Genomic DNA, 17,775 nt, shown 5'->3' with positions numbered 1-17,775 from the left:
ATGACATCAGGTTCATATTCTCACAAGAAATCATTAATATCAATCCTGGCCAATATTAAACCATCAGTATTAGTGTATATCACCTTTAAATTATTTTTCATGTTTTTTATACCCTCTTCTCTCCGTCAGTACCACTTCCTCAATTTCTAATCTTTCACAGCTATCTCCCTTAGTTTCCCTCGCTTCTATTTCCTTATATACCACTTCCTTACTTTCATATCCAATACTCTCCAAAAAAAAGTATTACATTCTTCCTCTGTCCTCTTATCATTTTTTTCCTTTACTTGATCCCTCAATGATTTTAAAACTTCTCTTTCTTCTTCATTTAAATCTTTTCTTATTATGATATTTTCCATTCCAGCCTCTTTGCTTAATTTCCAGGTCATTTTGAGTATATCATTTACTAAACTTTCTGATGTCTACTTGACTCTCATTGGTCTTGTTTCCCCTTTCCTATAAGGCCCTATCCTCCTTACTTCCTCAGTTTCTTTTACCCACTTGTCTCCTTCGGAGTCAATTTTGCCTAATATACCTCTCACCAGGTTCGTGTCTCTCTCGAGTCTCACGAATCTAACCGTTTCTTCCTCCTCCCTGTTTCCTATTATTGCCACGCATCTGTTCCTTTCTACAGTTTCTCTCACTATTTTCTCTTTTTTCTTCAGTTTTTTCACTACATTTTCTTCCATCTTTTTCTTGTTCATTTCTCTTTCTTCCTGGATGATTTCTCTTAAGCTGACCACTTCTTTCTGTTCTTCTTCTACATGTGCCCACTTTGCCTTATGTTCTTCTAATACACTACTCACCTTCTTTGTCTTATTAGTACTCTCTTCTAGTTTCCTCCTCAATTCAACATTTTCACGCTTCAAATTTCTGATTTCTTCATTCGCCGTCTCATTGGACTGGATCAGACTCTGTATAGTAATTTCCGTATTCTCAGACACGTCCGTTAACACTAAATTCTCCACTTTCTTTTCAAGTTCACTAATCCTCATTATCAATGTTTTAACCAGATCCATGATATTAGTATTTCTATTAAATCCTGGAAATTCGAGTCCCTCAGTGTTTACATTTTCGTCCATGTTGGATATTGGTTACTGTAGCTAAAACAGCTGTTACCGAAAGTACTACAAAATATTCACGTATATTCTTCCCAATAAATCTTTACATTTTTGGTAGTCTATATTAACTAACAATATTTTAAACTTTACAAAACCATAGGAATCAGGATAAACATAATTCCTGGAAACTACTTAAGGTATGCAGCCTGGGCCTGGGAGCTGTTGAGAGACACGTCCGTCCGTTGTGGCTGTCCGTGTGTATTTACCTATTTGTAGTATACAGGAATTGAGCAATGCTAGAGCTATTGACATGACATCTTCAGGATATCAAGGTATGACCAAGATCTTGGACTTGGCCAATGGTATATTTTGGTGGGCAGTTAGCATTTCATTCATTATTATTGTAATCATTATCATCATGATTATCATCATCGCCACATCCTTTCCCACCACAGGGTGGGTGAGGTATGGTCCAGAGAGCAAGAAATAAGCTGATAGAATGAGACACTAATTCAAGTTTCCCCAGTTGAATAGGTCTTTCTCATTCATTTACCATTCAAGCCTTCTGAAACCTGGTTCCACCTAATAGGTTTAAAAAAAAAAAAAAAAAAAAAAAAAAAAAAAAACTCACACTGACAAGTGTCAGCCTGACAACTGCCAAGTTAAAAAGGAGTGCCAAACCCTAGTCATAACACTCCTCCACACAATAATCCAGCCATCTCAATCTCTTGTCAGTTTCTAAGCTTTAACAGTTAACATACCTCTCTTTCTGATACACTCTATTACCATATTTATCTGTCTTCTTCCTGGCCTGTCATGCCTCCTTCCACCTTTAAACTCATTTCGGTATAACATTTTCACCACTCTATTCACGCCCATTTTTTACTCATGACCATACCATTTAAGCACACACTCTTCAGTTCTGGTGTCCACAGACTTCCTTACTTTGCACCATTCATGAATCACAGTATTCCTTATGGAATCTATTCTCCTCTCTTTACACAGATTCCTCTGCTTGTATGCTTGACTATTCATTTTTGTGCCACACCACAGTCTTACATCTGTATGTTAGCGTAATAGCAAACTCCTTCATTCAAGATTCTTGCAGCAGTCACACTCTGACTTCTTTTTATCAAGGCTTCTTTCCCTCATTGTACCACTCTACTTTCCACTTCTTTTGCACATTAACCTCTCTTTTCTTTCACTGCACCCAGGAACTTAAACTTTCTCACCAAGTCAAGTTTCTTTACATTCACTGTAACATTACAGTGGGAATTACTTTCTCCCTCAGTGACCATCACTTTACTTTTATCCACATTTGCTTTTAAGGCATGTTACTCACAAACATACACAGAACTCTTCACCAGTCTATCAAGCTCTTGTTCACTACTGATAAGCAGCACTGCATCACCTGCGTACATCAGATTTGAGATTCACCATCCTTCACCATTCATTACCACTGCCAACCCCCTCTCCAGTACTCATGTTTTTACAACTCTCATAGCCCCATCCATATACATTGAACAATCATGGGGCATTACACAACCTTGATTTGTACCAAAACTGATCTTGAACCATTCAGTTAGATGCGTACCTACTCACATGCATGACTTGCTCAACATTCCATCATCCCTATACAACATTGAGCCCCTCAGTAATATTACTTTTGTATCACTCCCTCTTCTGTCTCTTTTTCCTTCATTCTTTCCTCTTCCTTCTGCCTATGAGTGACTCTACAGTGAGTGATAAACCAAATGGTTTCCTGTACACCAGGAAACCATTTACTATGCTGGGTGGTAACCATATAACTAAATTATGGCGCCTGATGGTTTAGTGGGTAATTAAGGCACTCCAGTTGGATTGAGCGTGTGCAAGTTTCCGTATCTGAGGTGTGGTTGGGGTTTATTGCTTACGTATTGTCACTTGAGGGATGGGCGAGGTTGGTCACTCTCATCTTAAGTGTCAAGACCAACTTGCCTAGCCCCGGGCTCCTATGCTCCTCATGGGGCAACACAGGAATAGATGATGACGACGATGTATTAGTCAACTCCGTGCTTTTTGTTTACTTGAAAAATTTGTCCAGAATACTCATTTTGCATGAGTTGTTGTTGTCATTGATCAGCCCTGGTCTGTCCAGATGAGCAGACCAATCAACTGCAGGCAAGCAACTGCAACTGCATGCCCATCCTGTGCAGTGAACTGACATTCCTTAGTGGTTGACAGCACCTTGCAAGAGCAAGGTATGGGGAGTATTTTGGAGGATATACTGTAGATTCTATATGCGGCACTCCCAGCTAGCAGTGTCACTATTGCAGGCCCCTACCACCCAGTTATCTGGTTACCACCCAGCATTGTAAATGATTTTACTGGGTTACAGGAAACATTTAAGCTTAACACTCAGTCTAGAGCTACCTGATGTGGAAAGAAGAGCAGCAAAAAGTCCCAGGAAGGAAAGGGAGAAATAGGAAGAATAGAGGACCAATAACGAGATAGAATGATAAAAGTGAAGGAAGAAGTGGACAACACTACATCAAGTGAGAGATAATGATCACCACCATTTACAACCTGTGTTGTGGTAGGTGGGGACGCTCACTATCCAATCACTCAATGTAGTGCTGCTCTCAGGTGTCTGCCCTGTTCTCTCCTCCATCCCTCTTTCCTTCCATCTTCTTCTGTCTTTCATTCCTTCATTCTTTCCTTGTCTTTCTGCCTGCGGGTGACTTTACACTCCCTCTTCTGTCTTTCAGTCCTTCATTCTTTCCTCTTCCTCCTGCCTGTGGGTGACCCTACACTGAGTGACAAGCCAAATGGTTTCCTGTACACCAGGAAATCATTTACTACGCTGGGTGGTAACCATATAACCAAATTTTGGCACCTGGTGGTTTAGTGGGTAATTATTGTGCTCCAGTCGAAGGTTTATATCCAAGGGGTGATTGGGGTTTATTGCTCACGTAATGCCACTCAGGGATGAGTGAGGTTGGTCACTCTCATCTTAAATGTCAGGACCAACTGCCTAGCCCCGGGCTTCTACTCTCCTTATGGGGCAACGTAGGATTGGATGATGGATGGATGGATGGATATATGAGTATGGTATGTGACCCATTTTACAGGACATTTTGTTGGTAGCTCTTGCAATATTACTGCTATTGTTTATTTGTTTTTGGATCTTTCGCACTTCGCTTAATAGTGGGCAGTAGTGATGAAATTCATTAGTCATGCATATGTTTCTTGTAAAATTTAATAACCCAATTTGCAAAGTTGGTGCTGTGACTTGACAGAATTAGTATATTTCCTTCTATCCATAGCAGCCGTGGCTCAGTGGGTTAGAGCGCTCCGCTCTGACCGAAGGGTCGGCGGATTGAATCCACCCAAGGGTCATTGGTAGACATCAGGAAGGGCATCCGGTCATAAAATGCTACACGCTCCAGTCCAAAAGTCCTCTACCCAGGGGCAACGCCTTAGCCCTTCAGGGATACCTGGCGTAAAACCAAATTATTTTTTTATATATTTCTTCCAGAATTACGTTGCTGCTATGGAACGGGGACTTTCAAAAGTGATGGCCAAGATGGGAATCTCAACTCTTCAGTCATACAAGGGAGCTCAGATCTTCGAAGCTGTTGGCATCTCAGAGGAAATCATAGACAAATGTTTTAAGGTAAAGTTTGGCGTTTTCACAGCATTGATGGCACTAAATAGTAATCTAAAATGTTGATGATTTGTGAAGCAGTATGAGTATAAAGTACTGTACAGACAAACCCCGATTTACGATACCCCTAGATGCCATACTCCGGAATAGTGATGGGACAGAAATACCACCCTACCCCACCTACTGTGCACCTACTTCAGGTTTTGCTTTTTGTGTGTGTGTGTGTGTGTGTGTGTGTGTGTGTGTGTGTGTGTGTGTGTGACAGATTTTATATTTAGGTTGATTTATAAACTGTTTTTAGACACAGATTGATGTGTGTTAGTCATAGATGGAATGAACACTGTCATTTGGCATACGGATTCTCGCCCATCAGACGAGGTACAAAACAGTATGAACAATAGGCGACTCAACAAAGAATATTTCGAGTTTGACGATTGAACTGTCATCCAACCTTTGATGGAATACGTATACAGTATAATAATCTACCATATCCATTTATCTATTGTCAGATGTCTTAATCCTGTAAGAGTTGGCCACAAACATATTGCCTCCATGTCGCCCTCTCCCCCGCCATTTCACTGCCCTGCTCCCAGCTCACACCCCCTTCTCTCATATACCTCTCCACTCCATCCCTCTATCTTATCCCTGGCCTCTGCACCTCTCTCCCCCCCTCCACCTCACTCACACACACTGTCCTTGTCAGTCTCTCACTCTCCATCCTCTCCATATGGCCAAACCACCTCACTGTGTTTCTCTTAATGCATCCTATCACATCCACATCCACACCACAATGCTCTTTCACTTCCTCATTTGTCAATCTGTCTCTCCATGTGACTCTTGGAGACCATAACTTTTCTCTGCATTCACCTTTAGATTCTGTTTCTTACCAACTCTCGCAAACTCATTCACCAAGCTTTGCAGCTTCCCTTCGTCTTCACTTAACAACACGGTATCAGCTGCAAACATCAGTACAGGGAGTTTCCAAACACTGCCCTTTGTCATTAGGGCCACTCCAACATCCACTGCCCTCTCTCATTAGGGCTGCTCTAACATTCACTGCCCTCTTTCATTAGGGCTGCTCCAATATCCACTGCCCTGCCATGTACCTCTCTTATAACCCTATCCATATACAATACAGATTGAACAACCATGAAGACATGACACATCCCTGTTTCAGTCCAGCTTTCAAATAGAAAATTTCACTCAGTTCACTGTCCACATGTCCTACAGCCTTAGCACCCGCATGCATACTCTTCATGGCATTCAGCAACTTCCCCTCCACTCCATATATTCGTAACATTTTCCACAATCCTTGCCTGTCCACCCTGTCATATGCTTACTACAAATCCATGAAGGCTGCATACAACTTCTTTCCCTTCTATAGAAACTTTTCCACTAAAGATCTAAGAATGAATATCTGATCTACACAAGCTCTTCCCTTCCTAAAACCTACCTGTTCTTCTCCAACTAATTCCTCTGTTATTTCCCTAACTGTGTCAGTAAATGTTCTACCATATACTTTCCAGTTACACTAAGAAGGCAAATGCACCTATGATTACCACACACTTCTTTTCCCCCTTTTTCTTTGTACAGGGGGATAATTATACCTGACTCCTAATCCTCTGGGACTCTACCTTCCTCCCAGGCCAATCTGCACATCTTCCACATCCATTCCATTGCTATCTCTCCCTCGTTCTTCAGCATTTCACCACACAGTCCATCAGTTTCATGGGCTTTCCCTATTTTGACTTTCTTCATTGTTTCCATAACTTCCATCCTACTGATTTCTTCCTCTCTTCTCTCATCCCTCCTCCCAGCCCTTCCCCAGCCACTTATACTTGCATTACATTCATTCTCAATGTTGAACAATTCCATAAAGTTTTCTCTCCATCTGCTCACTTTTTCTCCCATCTCCACTAGTAATCTACCATTTTTATCTTTCACTTCCTGACTAACTTCTTGGATACCCTAACTCTCTTTACCACTTTCCATAACATTTTCCTACATTCCCTCCAATTTATACTCAAATTCCTTCCAAACTCCTCATCCACTCTCTTCTTACTCTTTCTTACTAATCTTTTCACCTCACTCTTCATCTCTACATATAACTCTCCCTTCTGTCTCTCAACTTCTTCCATGCCCCTGTTTCTCATCCATTCACTATATGCTTTCTTCTTTTGTGCCACAGCCTGTCTCACCTCTTCATTCCACCATACTGGTCCCTGCACCCCCTTTCATCTTCTCTTCACCCCACACACCACCTCACATGCTGGACAGATTTCTTCTGTGAATATCTTTCACACACCTTCCATGTCCCCCATCTGCTCCAATCCATATTTACCCAATCACACCTCCACTTCTCTCTTATATTCTGCCTTTCATCCATACCCTTGTAACCATTCCACCCTCCTTGTATGAAGTACTTTCTCCTGTCCTTCCCTTCCTCTATTTCTCTGTTTCATTTGGTCTTTGATTCTTACCACTGAGTGGTAGTCAGAGAGTCCACTCCCCTAACCTCTGTATACTCTTGCATCCATTACACACCTTCTCATCCTATCATCCACACACACATAATCAATCATTTCCTTCAGTTCATTCAGTTCACCACCTGCCCATCTCATCACTTGCCACGTATACCTATGGATGATTTTGTGCCTGAAGAGGGTATTGGCTATCACCAACCCCCTCCCAGCACAAATTTCCACTAAAGCACTGCCATTCTCATCCATCTCTGCAGGCACACCCCACTCACCAGCTACCGGTACTCCATCCACTTTCACATTCCGTACTTTTCCATTCATATCTCCAGTCAAAAACACTCTCCCATTCCTTTCAGACTTTTCCATGCACATTTCCACATTTGTCCAGAGCTCTTCTCACTCTGCTTGCATGATCTTGCATTGACGCATTCACACACACAATTGCCCACATTTGTAGTCCAGCTTTCAATCTTACCCACACAATCCTTGAGCCAGCTGATCCATACTCTTATATTTTCCTTCCATCTGTTACTCACCACAATACACACTCCTTCTTCTGCCCTCTCATTCTCACCTACTTCCATGCAAATACTCCATCCATATTCCCATTCTCTCACAATCTCACATCCCCATTTAGTTTCAGCTAATCCACCTACATCAACTTTTGCACCCTCAAGCACCTGCACAATCTTTCTATCATCTCATCATTTGCACCCCTTACATTCCATGTCGCAATCCATCCCATGTCCTTTGTTCGGTCCTTAGTTGTCACCAGTTGATCAGTCCTGGTCCGAGGCTTTGTGTTTGTATTTTTAGTTAGTTGTTTTCTGGGGAGGGGCACTAATTATTTGCCATCCCACTTGTTGTCACTTGTAGGGAAAATGTATTGGTTGGTTATAAGCTTACCACCCAGTGTTGTAAATGCTTTCCATGTTTACAGGAAATCATTTGGCTTGCCGCAGTGTAGAGCAGCCCTAATAACGGAGAACCACTACACTAAGTGGGTGGATGATTGGCACTCCCATCAACCTCATTAATAATAATAATTTTAAATAAATATTACAAATTATGAAAACCCTAAAGAGTAAATATTTCATGCATTGATGAAAACTGTGACATCACTGAATCATGTGTTTACATTTGGACTGTTCAAGGAAAAATGCCTTGAAAACACAAAGGAATTTCTAAATATCATCATCATTCATCTTCCAATCCTACATTGCCCAATGAGGAGCGTAGGAGCCCAGGGCTAGGCAAATTGGTCCTGACATTTAAGATGAAAGTGACCAGCCTCACTCATCTCTGAGTGGCATTACACAAGCAATAAACCCCAACCATCCCTTGGATATACACCTTCACTGGCTCAATCCGATTGGAGCACCGTAATTACCCATTAAACCACCAGGTGCCAAAATTTGGTTATATAGTTACCACCCTGCGTAGTAAATGATTTCCTGGTGTACAGGAAACCGTTTGACTTGTCACTCAGTGTAGAGTCACCCACAGGCAGAATGAAGAGGAAAGATTGATGGAAAAGAAAGACAGAAGAGGGAGTGTAAAATCACCCATGGGCAGAAGGACGAGGAAAGAATGAAGGAAAGAAAGACAGAAGAGGATGGAAGGAAAGAAGGATGGAGGAGAGGAAAGGGCAGACACCCGAGAACAGCACTACACTGAGTGAGTGGTTGGTGAGTGTCCACACCTACCACAAAATTTTCTAAATAAATGGTGGAAAATAAGAGAAAATAAAATAAAGTAGCTCTGCAACGAGAACAGTAGCTAAAATGACATAAAGAGGGGCTGTTGAAAAGACTATCCCTATCACATCATTGATTGATAATTCATTTGTTTACATTTTGGGTTGTTCCAGGGAAAACGCTTCGGAAATACAAAGGAATTTCTAAATGTATGTTAGAAAATAAGAGAGAAGAAAGTAAAGGACCTCAGCAACCAGAACAGTTACTAAATTAACATAAAGAGGGGCCTTTGAACAGGCAATCCTGATTGCATCATTGATCGATAAATCATGTGTTTACAATCGGGCTCTTCAAAGGAAAACACTTTGAAAATACAAAGCGATTTCTAAATAAATGTTGAAAAATAAGATAGAGAAATATAAATAAGCTCAGTAACCAGAACAGTAACAAAAACAGCATAGAGAGGGGCCGTTGAAAAGGCTGTCCCTGTTCTAGTGTCTGACATTTTTTTCCACATTGGAACATGTCTCTTGCTACTGTGTGGTGTGGGAATAAAATGAGCGCCAGACCTGCGAAAGTCAGCACTTTTCCGGTGTAAACATGAGGGTAAGGGAAGGCGATAGAGAAATATGAATTGTATATATGTTTAAAGTCTTGGGGAAACATTTACCCTGTTGGTATATTTTTATGTAATCTGTGCTACTTTATTGAGGTGTATAATGTGTATGGTAAAGTTGTAACTTACTTCTGCTCTTACGTAAATCCTATAATATCTGAGGATTGACACCTCTATTTTATGCTGATCTGACCACTCCCAACTCCCAGTGGGGAGCGGGGCAGATGTGAGGCATAACGCACTTATCATTCAAATGAGAGGGACGTATTGCTCTGAGTTCTCTCTGTGTCGCAGTTGTATCTTTCTGTGACCAGTAACGAGAGATAAATCTGCTCATTTTTCTGTCACCTGCACATGCTACTTACCATTCCTTCAATAGGATCTACACCGATTCCCACCATCTCCTGTGTGTGAGAAAGACATTGGTGGAGAGTGTCAACTGGAAGTGACTTTGACCAGGCGGAACAGTATATCTTGATAACCTACTTGGAACAGTGCAGTCACAAGCTGATACATAATATTGGTGATCAGCTGTGGAGTTCCAACCGGCAGATTCATCCCGCTAGCAGCAGCATCAATCTCATTCCCCGTCAAGAGAATTCCCCGTCAAAATATCAACTATTCTCCGTCGCAACAGTTCGCACCTTGGACGATTCTGCATCATTCATACATTATTATTATACATAACAGATGTTTATTTCATCATCCCAGCACTGTCTGATGATGGAATTGTATACAATACTGCTGCTTCTTCTATATCGAGTTTGAGTACAAGCTGGAGATCACATTCTGCAGTGACCTTGGGTAGGTACAATACAAGCGAGACAGGCACTGGTTTTAGGCTTAGGTTAGCTTCCTTTACAGCTATTAGGCCATTCGGCGTGGCTTTAAACTTTTTTTAGGACTCAGTGGGTTTAGGACTTGGTTGGGGGGAGAACCCAAGGCTCAAAAACGTATCCCTGTACTTTACATTATAATCTACCCCGAGATACGTTACCCTGCCTAGCGGTGGGTTTTTACTTAACCAATTGCCTCGTTAAACCGAGGTATGTCTGTATAGTTAAGTGCAGGTCTCCCTCGTTTTACGCTGTATCGTTTTACGATAGTTCTCATTTACGATCCTTCTTCTTTAGTACCAAGTGTTCATTTTACGATTGAGCTCCCTCGCATTTATGATTGGGCATGTGGAAATCCCGCACTCACAGGCAGATCAGCTGAGAGTTGCGTGGCATACCCGCCCCGCCCACACAGTTTCCCTCGCTTTTGCCAGTCTCATCCGCGTGCTCGTTCAGCATACAACCTCTGTGCGCCTGTGTGCATCAGTGCCCAGGATATTACTATTTTTCCTGTTCTTCATATTTTGCACCCCCCAGTGCCACCACCGTGATGTCTTGTAAACGCCCTGCAACATCTGGTGCTGGTGATATGAAGCCAAAGAAAACAAAAACGTCCTTCACCCTGGAGTCTAAGCTTAATATTGTGAAACGGCATGAAGCAGGTGAGGGGGCAAACTCCATCGTTCGTTCCATGAGTCTTGCACAGTCGATTGTATCGACTGTTATAAAGCACACTGTCAACATTAAGGAAGCTGGGGAGACAAGCATGATTCTACAATACATAAAACATCATCAATATTATTGCATATTGGATCACTTGTATGGGTCTTTGGTTCCTTATACACGAGTCCAGGAACGCATCCCTATTTTTCCCATTAAACCTTAATTTCGCTTTACGATCTTTTGGTTTACGATTGCCTTTCTAGGAACGCATACCAATCATAAAACAAGGGAGACCTGTATAGTAAAACCTCAATATAACAGACTGCAGTGTACTGGCATTTGCTTTTATTGGACTCAAAGAGCTGACCAGGCTAAATTCTTATTTTCTGGATAAGTTCGATAAAGCAAGAAGCAGAAGGATTGCCTGACCTTAAAGTACATCACAGTACAGTACTTGTTTTGTGTAAGTGCCCTTAAGTTAAAGTGTGACACTTTCTCTCCAGTATAATCATCTTTACTGTACAGACTCCTTTAATGGACCACTTCAGCAGTGTTCACCACAATAAGGTAAATAAAAGACATATTTATCAGTGTACAGTACAGTATTATTATATATATTATCATGATCATCATCAGCAGCAGCCATTACAAGTCCACTGCTGAACAAAGGCCTCCCCCAGCCTTCTCCACGAATTCCTTGACTGAGCCAATCTCTGCCATGTTTTCCCTGCAAATTTCTCTATCTCATCTCTCCACCTCCTGTCTGGTCTTTTTCTGCTACGCTTACCATCTCTTGGTCTCCAGTCAGTCAACCTCGTGCTCCATCGATTATCCCTTGTTCTTGCTACATGGCCTGCCCACCTCCATTTCTGTTCTTTTATAACTTCTATAATATCTTTGACTTTAGTCTGCTCTCTCACCCAAGTTGATCTTTTCCTGTCTCTTAAAGATATTCCCAACATTGACCTTTCCATTGCTCTCTGAGAACGAATTAATTTATTTTCCCTCGATTTTGTCAGTTTCCAAGTCTCACAACCATATGTCATAGCTGGAATTATACATTTATACCTTTCGTTTCATACAAACTGGCAAGCTATTTTTCATAATGTCTCTATGTTTACTGAAAGTTTTCCATCCAATTGTAATGCGTCTTTTTATTTCGCTATCATTATCTTTCGTTAATTTTAGTGTTTGTCCCAGGTAATTGTACTCCTCAACTTCTTCAAGAATTTCTCCACTTATTCTTATGACGCTCTTTGGTGTTTGAGGATTAAACATTACTTTAGTTTTACTCCGGTTCATCTTTAGCCCTACTTTGAGACTTTCTCTGTTCAGGTCATTTAACATTTCTTGCAATGTCTCTGCTTTTTCTGAGATTAGGACAATGTCATCTTGAAATCTTAAATGGTTTAGCTTTTCTCCATCTATACAGTACTCCCGCATTTTTTGCGGATTTTTTGTCTACGGTTTTGCCCTCTCGCGGATTTTCTTAGCATTAATAAGTTCAACTAAAATATCCTTGAATATACAGAAAACAAAAAATCTGAAATTCCCGCAGCTTCCAATTGTAGCGCGGTAAACTCACGCCACCCTTTGTAGTCTGTCCCTTTCCCGCGGCCCCTCTGCCAGTGTTACCATATCTAGCATAATTTTATTCTTTTAGCATAATTTTGATCAAATATTCGAGTCTGGAATATTTTTTAGCATATTAGAAGTTTTAGAATCATTCTAGCATAATATAGAATGGAATGGAATATTTTTGGAATAATTTTATAAAAGCTACAAATCAGAGAGAGAGAGAGAGAAAGAGAGAGAGGGAGAGACGAATAAGGTAAGAAGATGTTTGAATAGTTGGTTACTTTCAGTTTGGGCTTGGTTGGGTTGGATTAGGTTAGGTTAGGTTAGGTTGGATTAGGTTAGGTTAGGTTTTAGGTTAGGTTCGGTTTGGTTCAGTTAGGTTAGGTTAGGATAAGTTTGAGCTTTGTACTTTACCCATGAAACCTAGGTTTTTCCGATGGATTTTGGTATGATTCATTCGATTTTCAGCTTCATTTCAGTCGGAAATGACCATTTTCTGTGTTTTCCCCCCTCCCTATAACCTCCGATTCCCCAAAGATCCCCCATTATTGCAAGGGGATGGGGGGGTCATATCTCAAAATCTGATTATTTCTGAAGGAAATGCTCAAAATCGAATGAATCACATCAAAATCCATCAGAAAAACGTAAGTTTCGTGGGAAAAAGCAGTACGGGCAGAAAACCGATATTTATCCTCTTACTGTATGTAGGTTCATTTTAATATTTTCATAGTAAACAATACATAATTGATATGTTGCACGAATATGTATAGAATTTTATCATTTAGCTTCAAGTTAGCATAATTCATTTTTTACTTGGAACAAATTTGCTCAATCTAGCATAATTTTTTCATTGCCCTAGCATAATTTCGTTGTTTGGATATGGTAACACTGCTCTCTGCCCCGCATTCATCACTCCACGCCTGACTGCCTCACGTGTCTGTTGTACTTGTAACCGCAGTATGATACGAGCCTCTTGCCTCCCACTTGCTTTCCACATGGCCCCAGGACGTAAGCCAGCCTCACCAAAGGCTAATAATACAATTAGTAAGAACTCCAAAGTGACAAAACGATCAAGAAAAGTTATGACCTTAGCAGAGAAAATTGTGTTACTGGACAAGCTAAGAAACGACCGTGGGAGTGTTTGCTATCACCAGTTAATGCATCTTTTTATTTTGTACTGTTTTGTGAATAAATGTGTAGATAATTGTGTATTACAGTACGGTGTTTACGTTTTTCCTTCATAATGGAGTCTGTGCTTTCAATCTTGTAAGAAGGTATTTCGGGATGAGTATGGAGGTTTCGGGACAATTCGCAGTCACAACAAACACAAAACAATTCGCCTTCATTAATGAAGATAGCTATGGGTGACGCTAGAATATAATTCAAAGGCAACTACAGTACAGCGAGGAAGAAACAAGTTAATTATTGACTAAAGGAGCAACTAATAAATAATATCCAGAACCTACGCTACTGAACATAGACTTTGCTGGATCCCCCTGAAATATAGTTATTAAAGTATTGATTAATTAATAAGTATATTGATGAAAGTATTGATTAGTATATTTATAGAATGGCGGGGAATCGTCCAGGGTGCGAATTGTTATGAAGGGGAATCGTCCATGTTTTGACGGGGAATTGTCTGACGGCGAATTGTCTCGCAATCAGTATGGACATGGACTGTGTGATGGGCAGCATGGTGGACACAAGTGTAAGATTCAATTGTTAATAGAGTATTCGCGGAATTGACTTTTCGCGGGGGTTACAAGAACGTAACTACCGCAAAATATGCGGGATTACTGTACGGGAAAAATCTGTAACCGGGAAGGTAAATTCCCCAAGCCACCCGGTTAACTGGGATTGTACTGTACCTCACGTGTTCGGAGGCGTCCATACCTTCCCCTCCACACCTGACGCTAAACTATTGCTAAACCTCCGTTACACACCCTAATTTTTATGCATTCACGAGCACATACGGCACATTTCACGTGCATTTCGCAGGGAGACAAAGTGATAATCCTAAAATTGGTGGTCAAAATTACAATGTCGCACTTGGGGAATTTCCACATTCTTTCACATCCTGAACAGAATTCTTGCTGCGAGAGTACCATAACACTTGCGGTACATTATATAATAAGCATGTTATTACTAAAGGTCACATCAATGTACATTACCTGTGCAATTACCTCCGGCGTTCGTAGGCTTCGATACCTTGCCCAGCTCACCTTCCTCTGAACTATCGCTAATCAAGGATACGCACATACACTAACACTCGCTGCACACTTCATGTACATTATATAATAAGCATAAGTTATTACTACAGGTCATCAACGTACAGTACCTGCGCAATTACATCACGTGTTCGTAGCCGTCCATACCTTCCCCTTCACACGTGACGCTAAACTATTGCTAACCTCCGTTACACACCCTAACTTTTATGCATTCACGAGCACATATGGCACATTTCACGTGCATTTCACACGATATCAGACACAAATACATTACTAAAACAATGCATCAACCACAACCTCGGCAAATATTCCACTCGTGACTGCATTATACCGTCATTTTATCCCTGAGAGTATGAGGCAACGCTATTTTTGGCACACACCACACTCGTTCACGGAAACTCGTAGCATGTTTTACGTATATTTCATATAATTCCATATGCATTTACAGCATGTTTTATGTATATTTCATACAATTTCATACGCATTTACATGATCAGAATCACAATAATTCAAGCCACAAAACACCGCTACAATTCTCCCCTCCCGACTCCCGGGTTGGCCCTACGCCGTACGTAACACTTGCTGGCTCCATAATTTCACCATGCCATCCACAGTACCTTTCACACAATATATATTTAGGCCTTGGCTTCATTTATGTACGTATTTCAACTCACGCCATACAGCCTACGGGGGGGCGGAGTGGCGAAACCCCGCTACACTGACCATGCGTCTCTCTCCAAGGACCAACGATTGCTAACCGCCATAATTCCTTTTCAACACATATATGTATGTTCCATCGACAATATCACGTCACTATATGTTCACATACAATGTATTATCTCATTGAGTCAATAGGGGCCTTTGCTTCGGGCGAGAGGGGGAAAATAATGGAGGATTTAAAGGGAACTGCGAGCTGTCACACCCACCGCCTGACTGCTTGACAATGACTGAGGTTGGAGGGAGTGGGTTGAGGCAGATAAAGTGATGCAGCGTTGCCAATGACTTACCTCCAGAGAGTATTGGCGGCGCTATCACGCATCCAAAAATCACGCAAATCGGCCTATAACTTTTTTTCTGACGAATATTTTTGTGCTTAAACCACGCAATTCGAGTGATTGTGCCTTTTCACAATGCACGCCACGTCACGCGAATCGCGTGACCGTGCCTGAGAGGGTTAATCTGTTATAGTGAGGTTGTACTGTATTTCAAGTGACATTATAAGGAGCCTGTCAACATAAGTTTATAAGCACAGAAGTGGAATGAGGCCAGAAGCATAATAGGGGGCACATACAACATCTGCAGCCAGTTACAGTACCCAGCTGAAGTAACAACGAGCGCGTCGTGCAAAAAGCAGCTGTTCTATACATTACTTGCCAGTTAACTGCTGGGGATATATCCTCAGCTACTGCGGGTTTGTCTCTATATCCTGAGTGGTGGTTGAGTTAATCATCAACATTTTGACTTTATACAATACATAATAAAAATTTCTCAGCATTTTCGGCATGTACTTACTTGTTAACATCTTCCATTCTAGCTATGTGAATAGTGACTGTTTTTTGATGTGCAGAAAGTAGTATATTAATAATATAATTGGTGAGTAAATGATAGTTTAGAAATAACAGTAATGTACATCATGTATGTTCTCATCCATTTCAGGGCACTGCTTCCAGGATAGGTGGTGTGGCATTTGAAACTATAAGTCGTGAAATTGCGGACCGTCACCACTTGGCTCATGGTGACCGAGAATGTGACACGCTTGTTCTCAGAAACCCAGGTTTTTACCACTGGCGCAGCGGTGGTGAGAAGCACATCAATGACCCCCTTTCAATTGCCAATTTACAGGTATTTACAGCTTCTTGTCATGTATTGGGTGATCAGGCATAAAATTCTTAAAATGCATAATAGTACAAGTACAGGATCCCTATTTATAAAATTTCTCTTTCTCAAGCATAATTAAAGAATGTTTGTTAGGTGTAATGGACATATCCCTGTTTTTGCCAGGATCGCTGGAACTGATAGGAAGATATTACCCATGTGCTGCATTTTCACTTTCTTGCAAGTAGGGGACTACCAGGTAGGAATTTGGGGACTTGACACCACATGTAATGTAGGCAACCTTGTGGCCCCTTTGACATGTAAGGGCAGAGTCTTACGGCATGTGATTAATGTTGTGCAAGAGATCAAAGAGCTTCCCACAGTATGTCACTCTCCTGTGAGAACAAGATAATAAAATGATGATAATTGTGATACCTTCAAACTTGCCTTTAATGCAAAGATGTCTTGACCTCCAGTCTTTTAAATGCAGTGTATCCAGGCATCATAAATATATATGATCTTTACCTCATATCTCTTTTGTTCAGCTCTCTTAGAAATGGGCAACTTTCATTTTTTATTTAATTTTTAGAAGATTATGTTTTTTTGGCAGTATCTTAGGTAATTTACAGATCTGCTCAGATAACAGCATTGATGAGGGGATGAGGAGGAAAAGGAATTACCTGTATGGGTAGTGGAAGGATGAGACCAGTAACTAAAGTTTAGCCCTTATCCTTTGGGTCACAAGGTATCATGTGATCACTGAGGGGTTCTAGTTCCTTTGGGTCACAAGGCATCACACAATCACTGCTACACCATAGATTGAAGAGCACACCTGTAATGTGATGTCAGACAGTCTCTGGCATCTCATTAGAGTCAGCTATGTATGTATCGGGCAGCATCATTCACACACTTTGATAGCGAGAAATTACAAAGTCACATTGTTCAGTTCATTTCCTGCCTGCCCACAGTGTCCCACCTATCCCCTGTCAAAACACCCAAGAAAGGGGCTTAGTGATAGCGCCATAGTAGGGCTGTAACAGATATTATTCACCAGTCCAGTACATCACCTATATTTGCATGTTTTCCAATGCTAAACCGATGCAGATCTTTACTGTCGATATTGGTATATCGGATACAGATGGAAGAAACATTAAGTGC

At 41.1% G+C, this 17,775-nt stretch overlaps 1 protein-coding gene across 1 annotated transcript in view; it reads left to right on the top strand.

Annotated features, from left to right (window-relative positions):
• Positions 1 to 17,775, top strand: part of LOC145413616 (uncharacterized) — a 569,601-nt gene that overhangs the window by 316,343 nt on the left and 235,483 nt on the right. Inside the window, exons 17-18 of the mRNA XM_080283270.1 lie at positions 4,576 to 4,713; positions 16,459 to 16,644. Coding sequence (XP_080139396.1) covers positions 4,576 to 4,713; positions 16,459 to 16,644 — 324 coding nt within the window. The remainder of the gene's footprint in view (positions 1 to 4,575; positions 4,714 to 16,458; positions 16,645 to 17,775) is intronic.

Source organism: Coenobita brevimanus, chromosome 97 (assembly GCF_032717465.1).
Source record: "Coenobita brevimanus isolate Jiangsu-jjx chromosome 97, ASM3271746v2, whole genome shotgun sequence".
In the NCBI taxonomy this organism is placed as follows: domain Eukaryota; kingdom Metazoa; phylum Arthropoda; class Malacostraca; order Decapoda; family Coenobitidae; genus Coenobita; species Coenobita brevimanus.
Note: the sequence above shows the minus strand (reverse complement) of the source record. Positions and strands in the feature narration are given on the sequence as shown.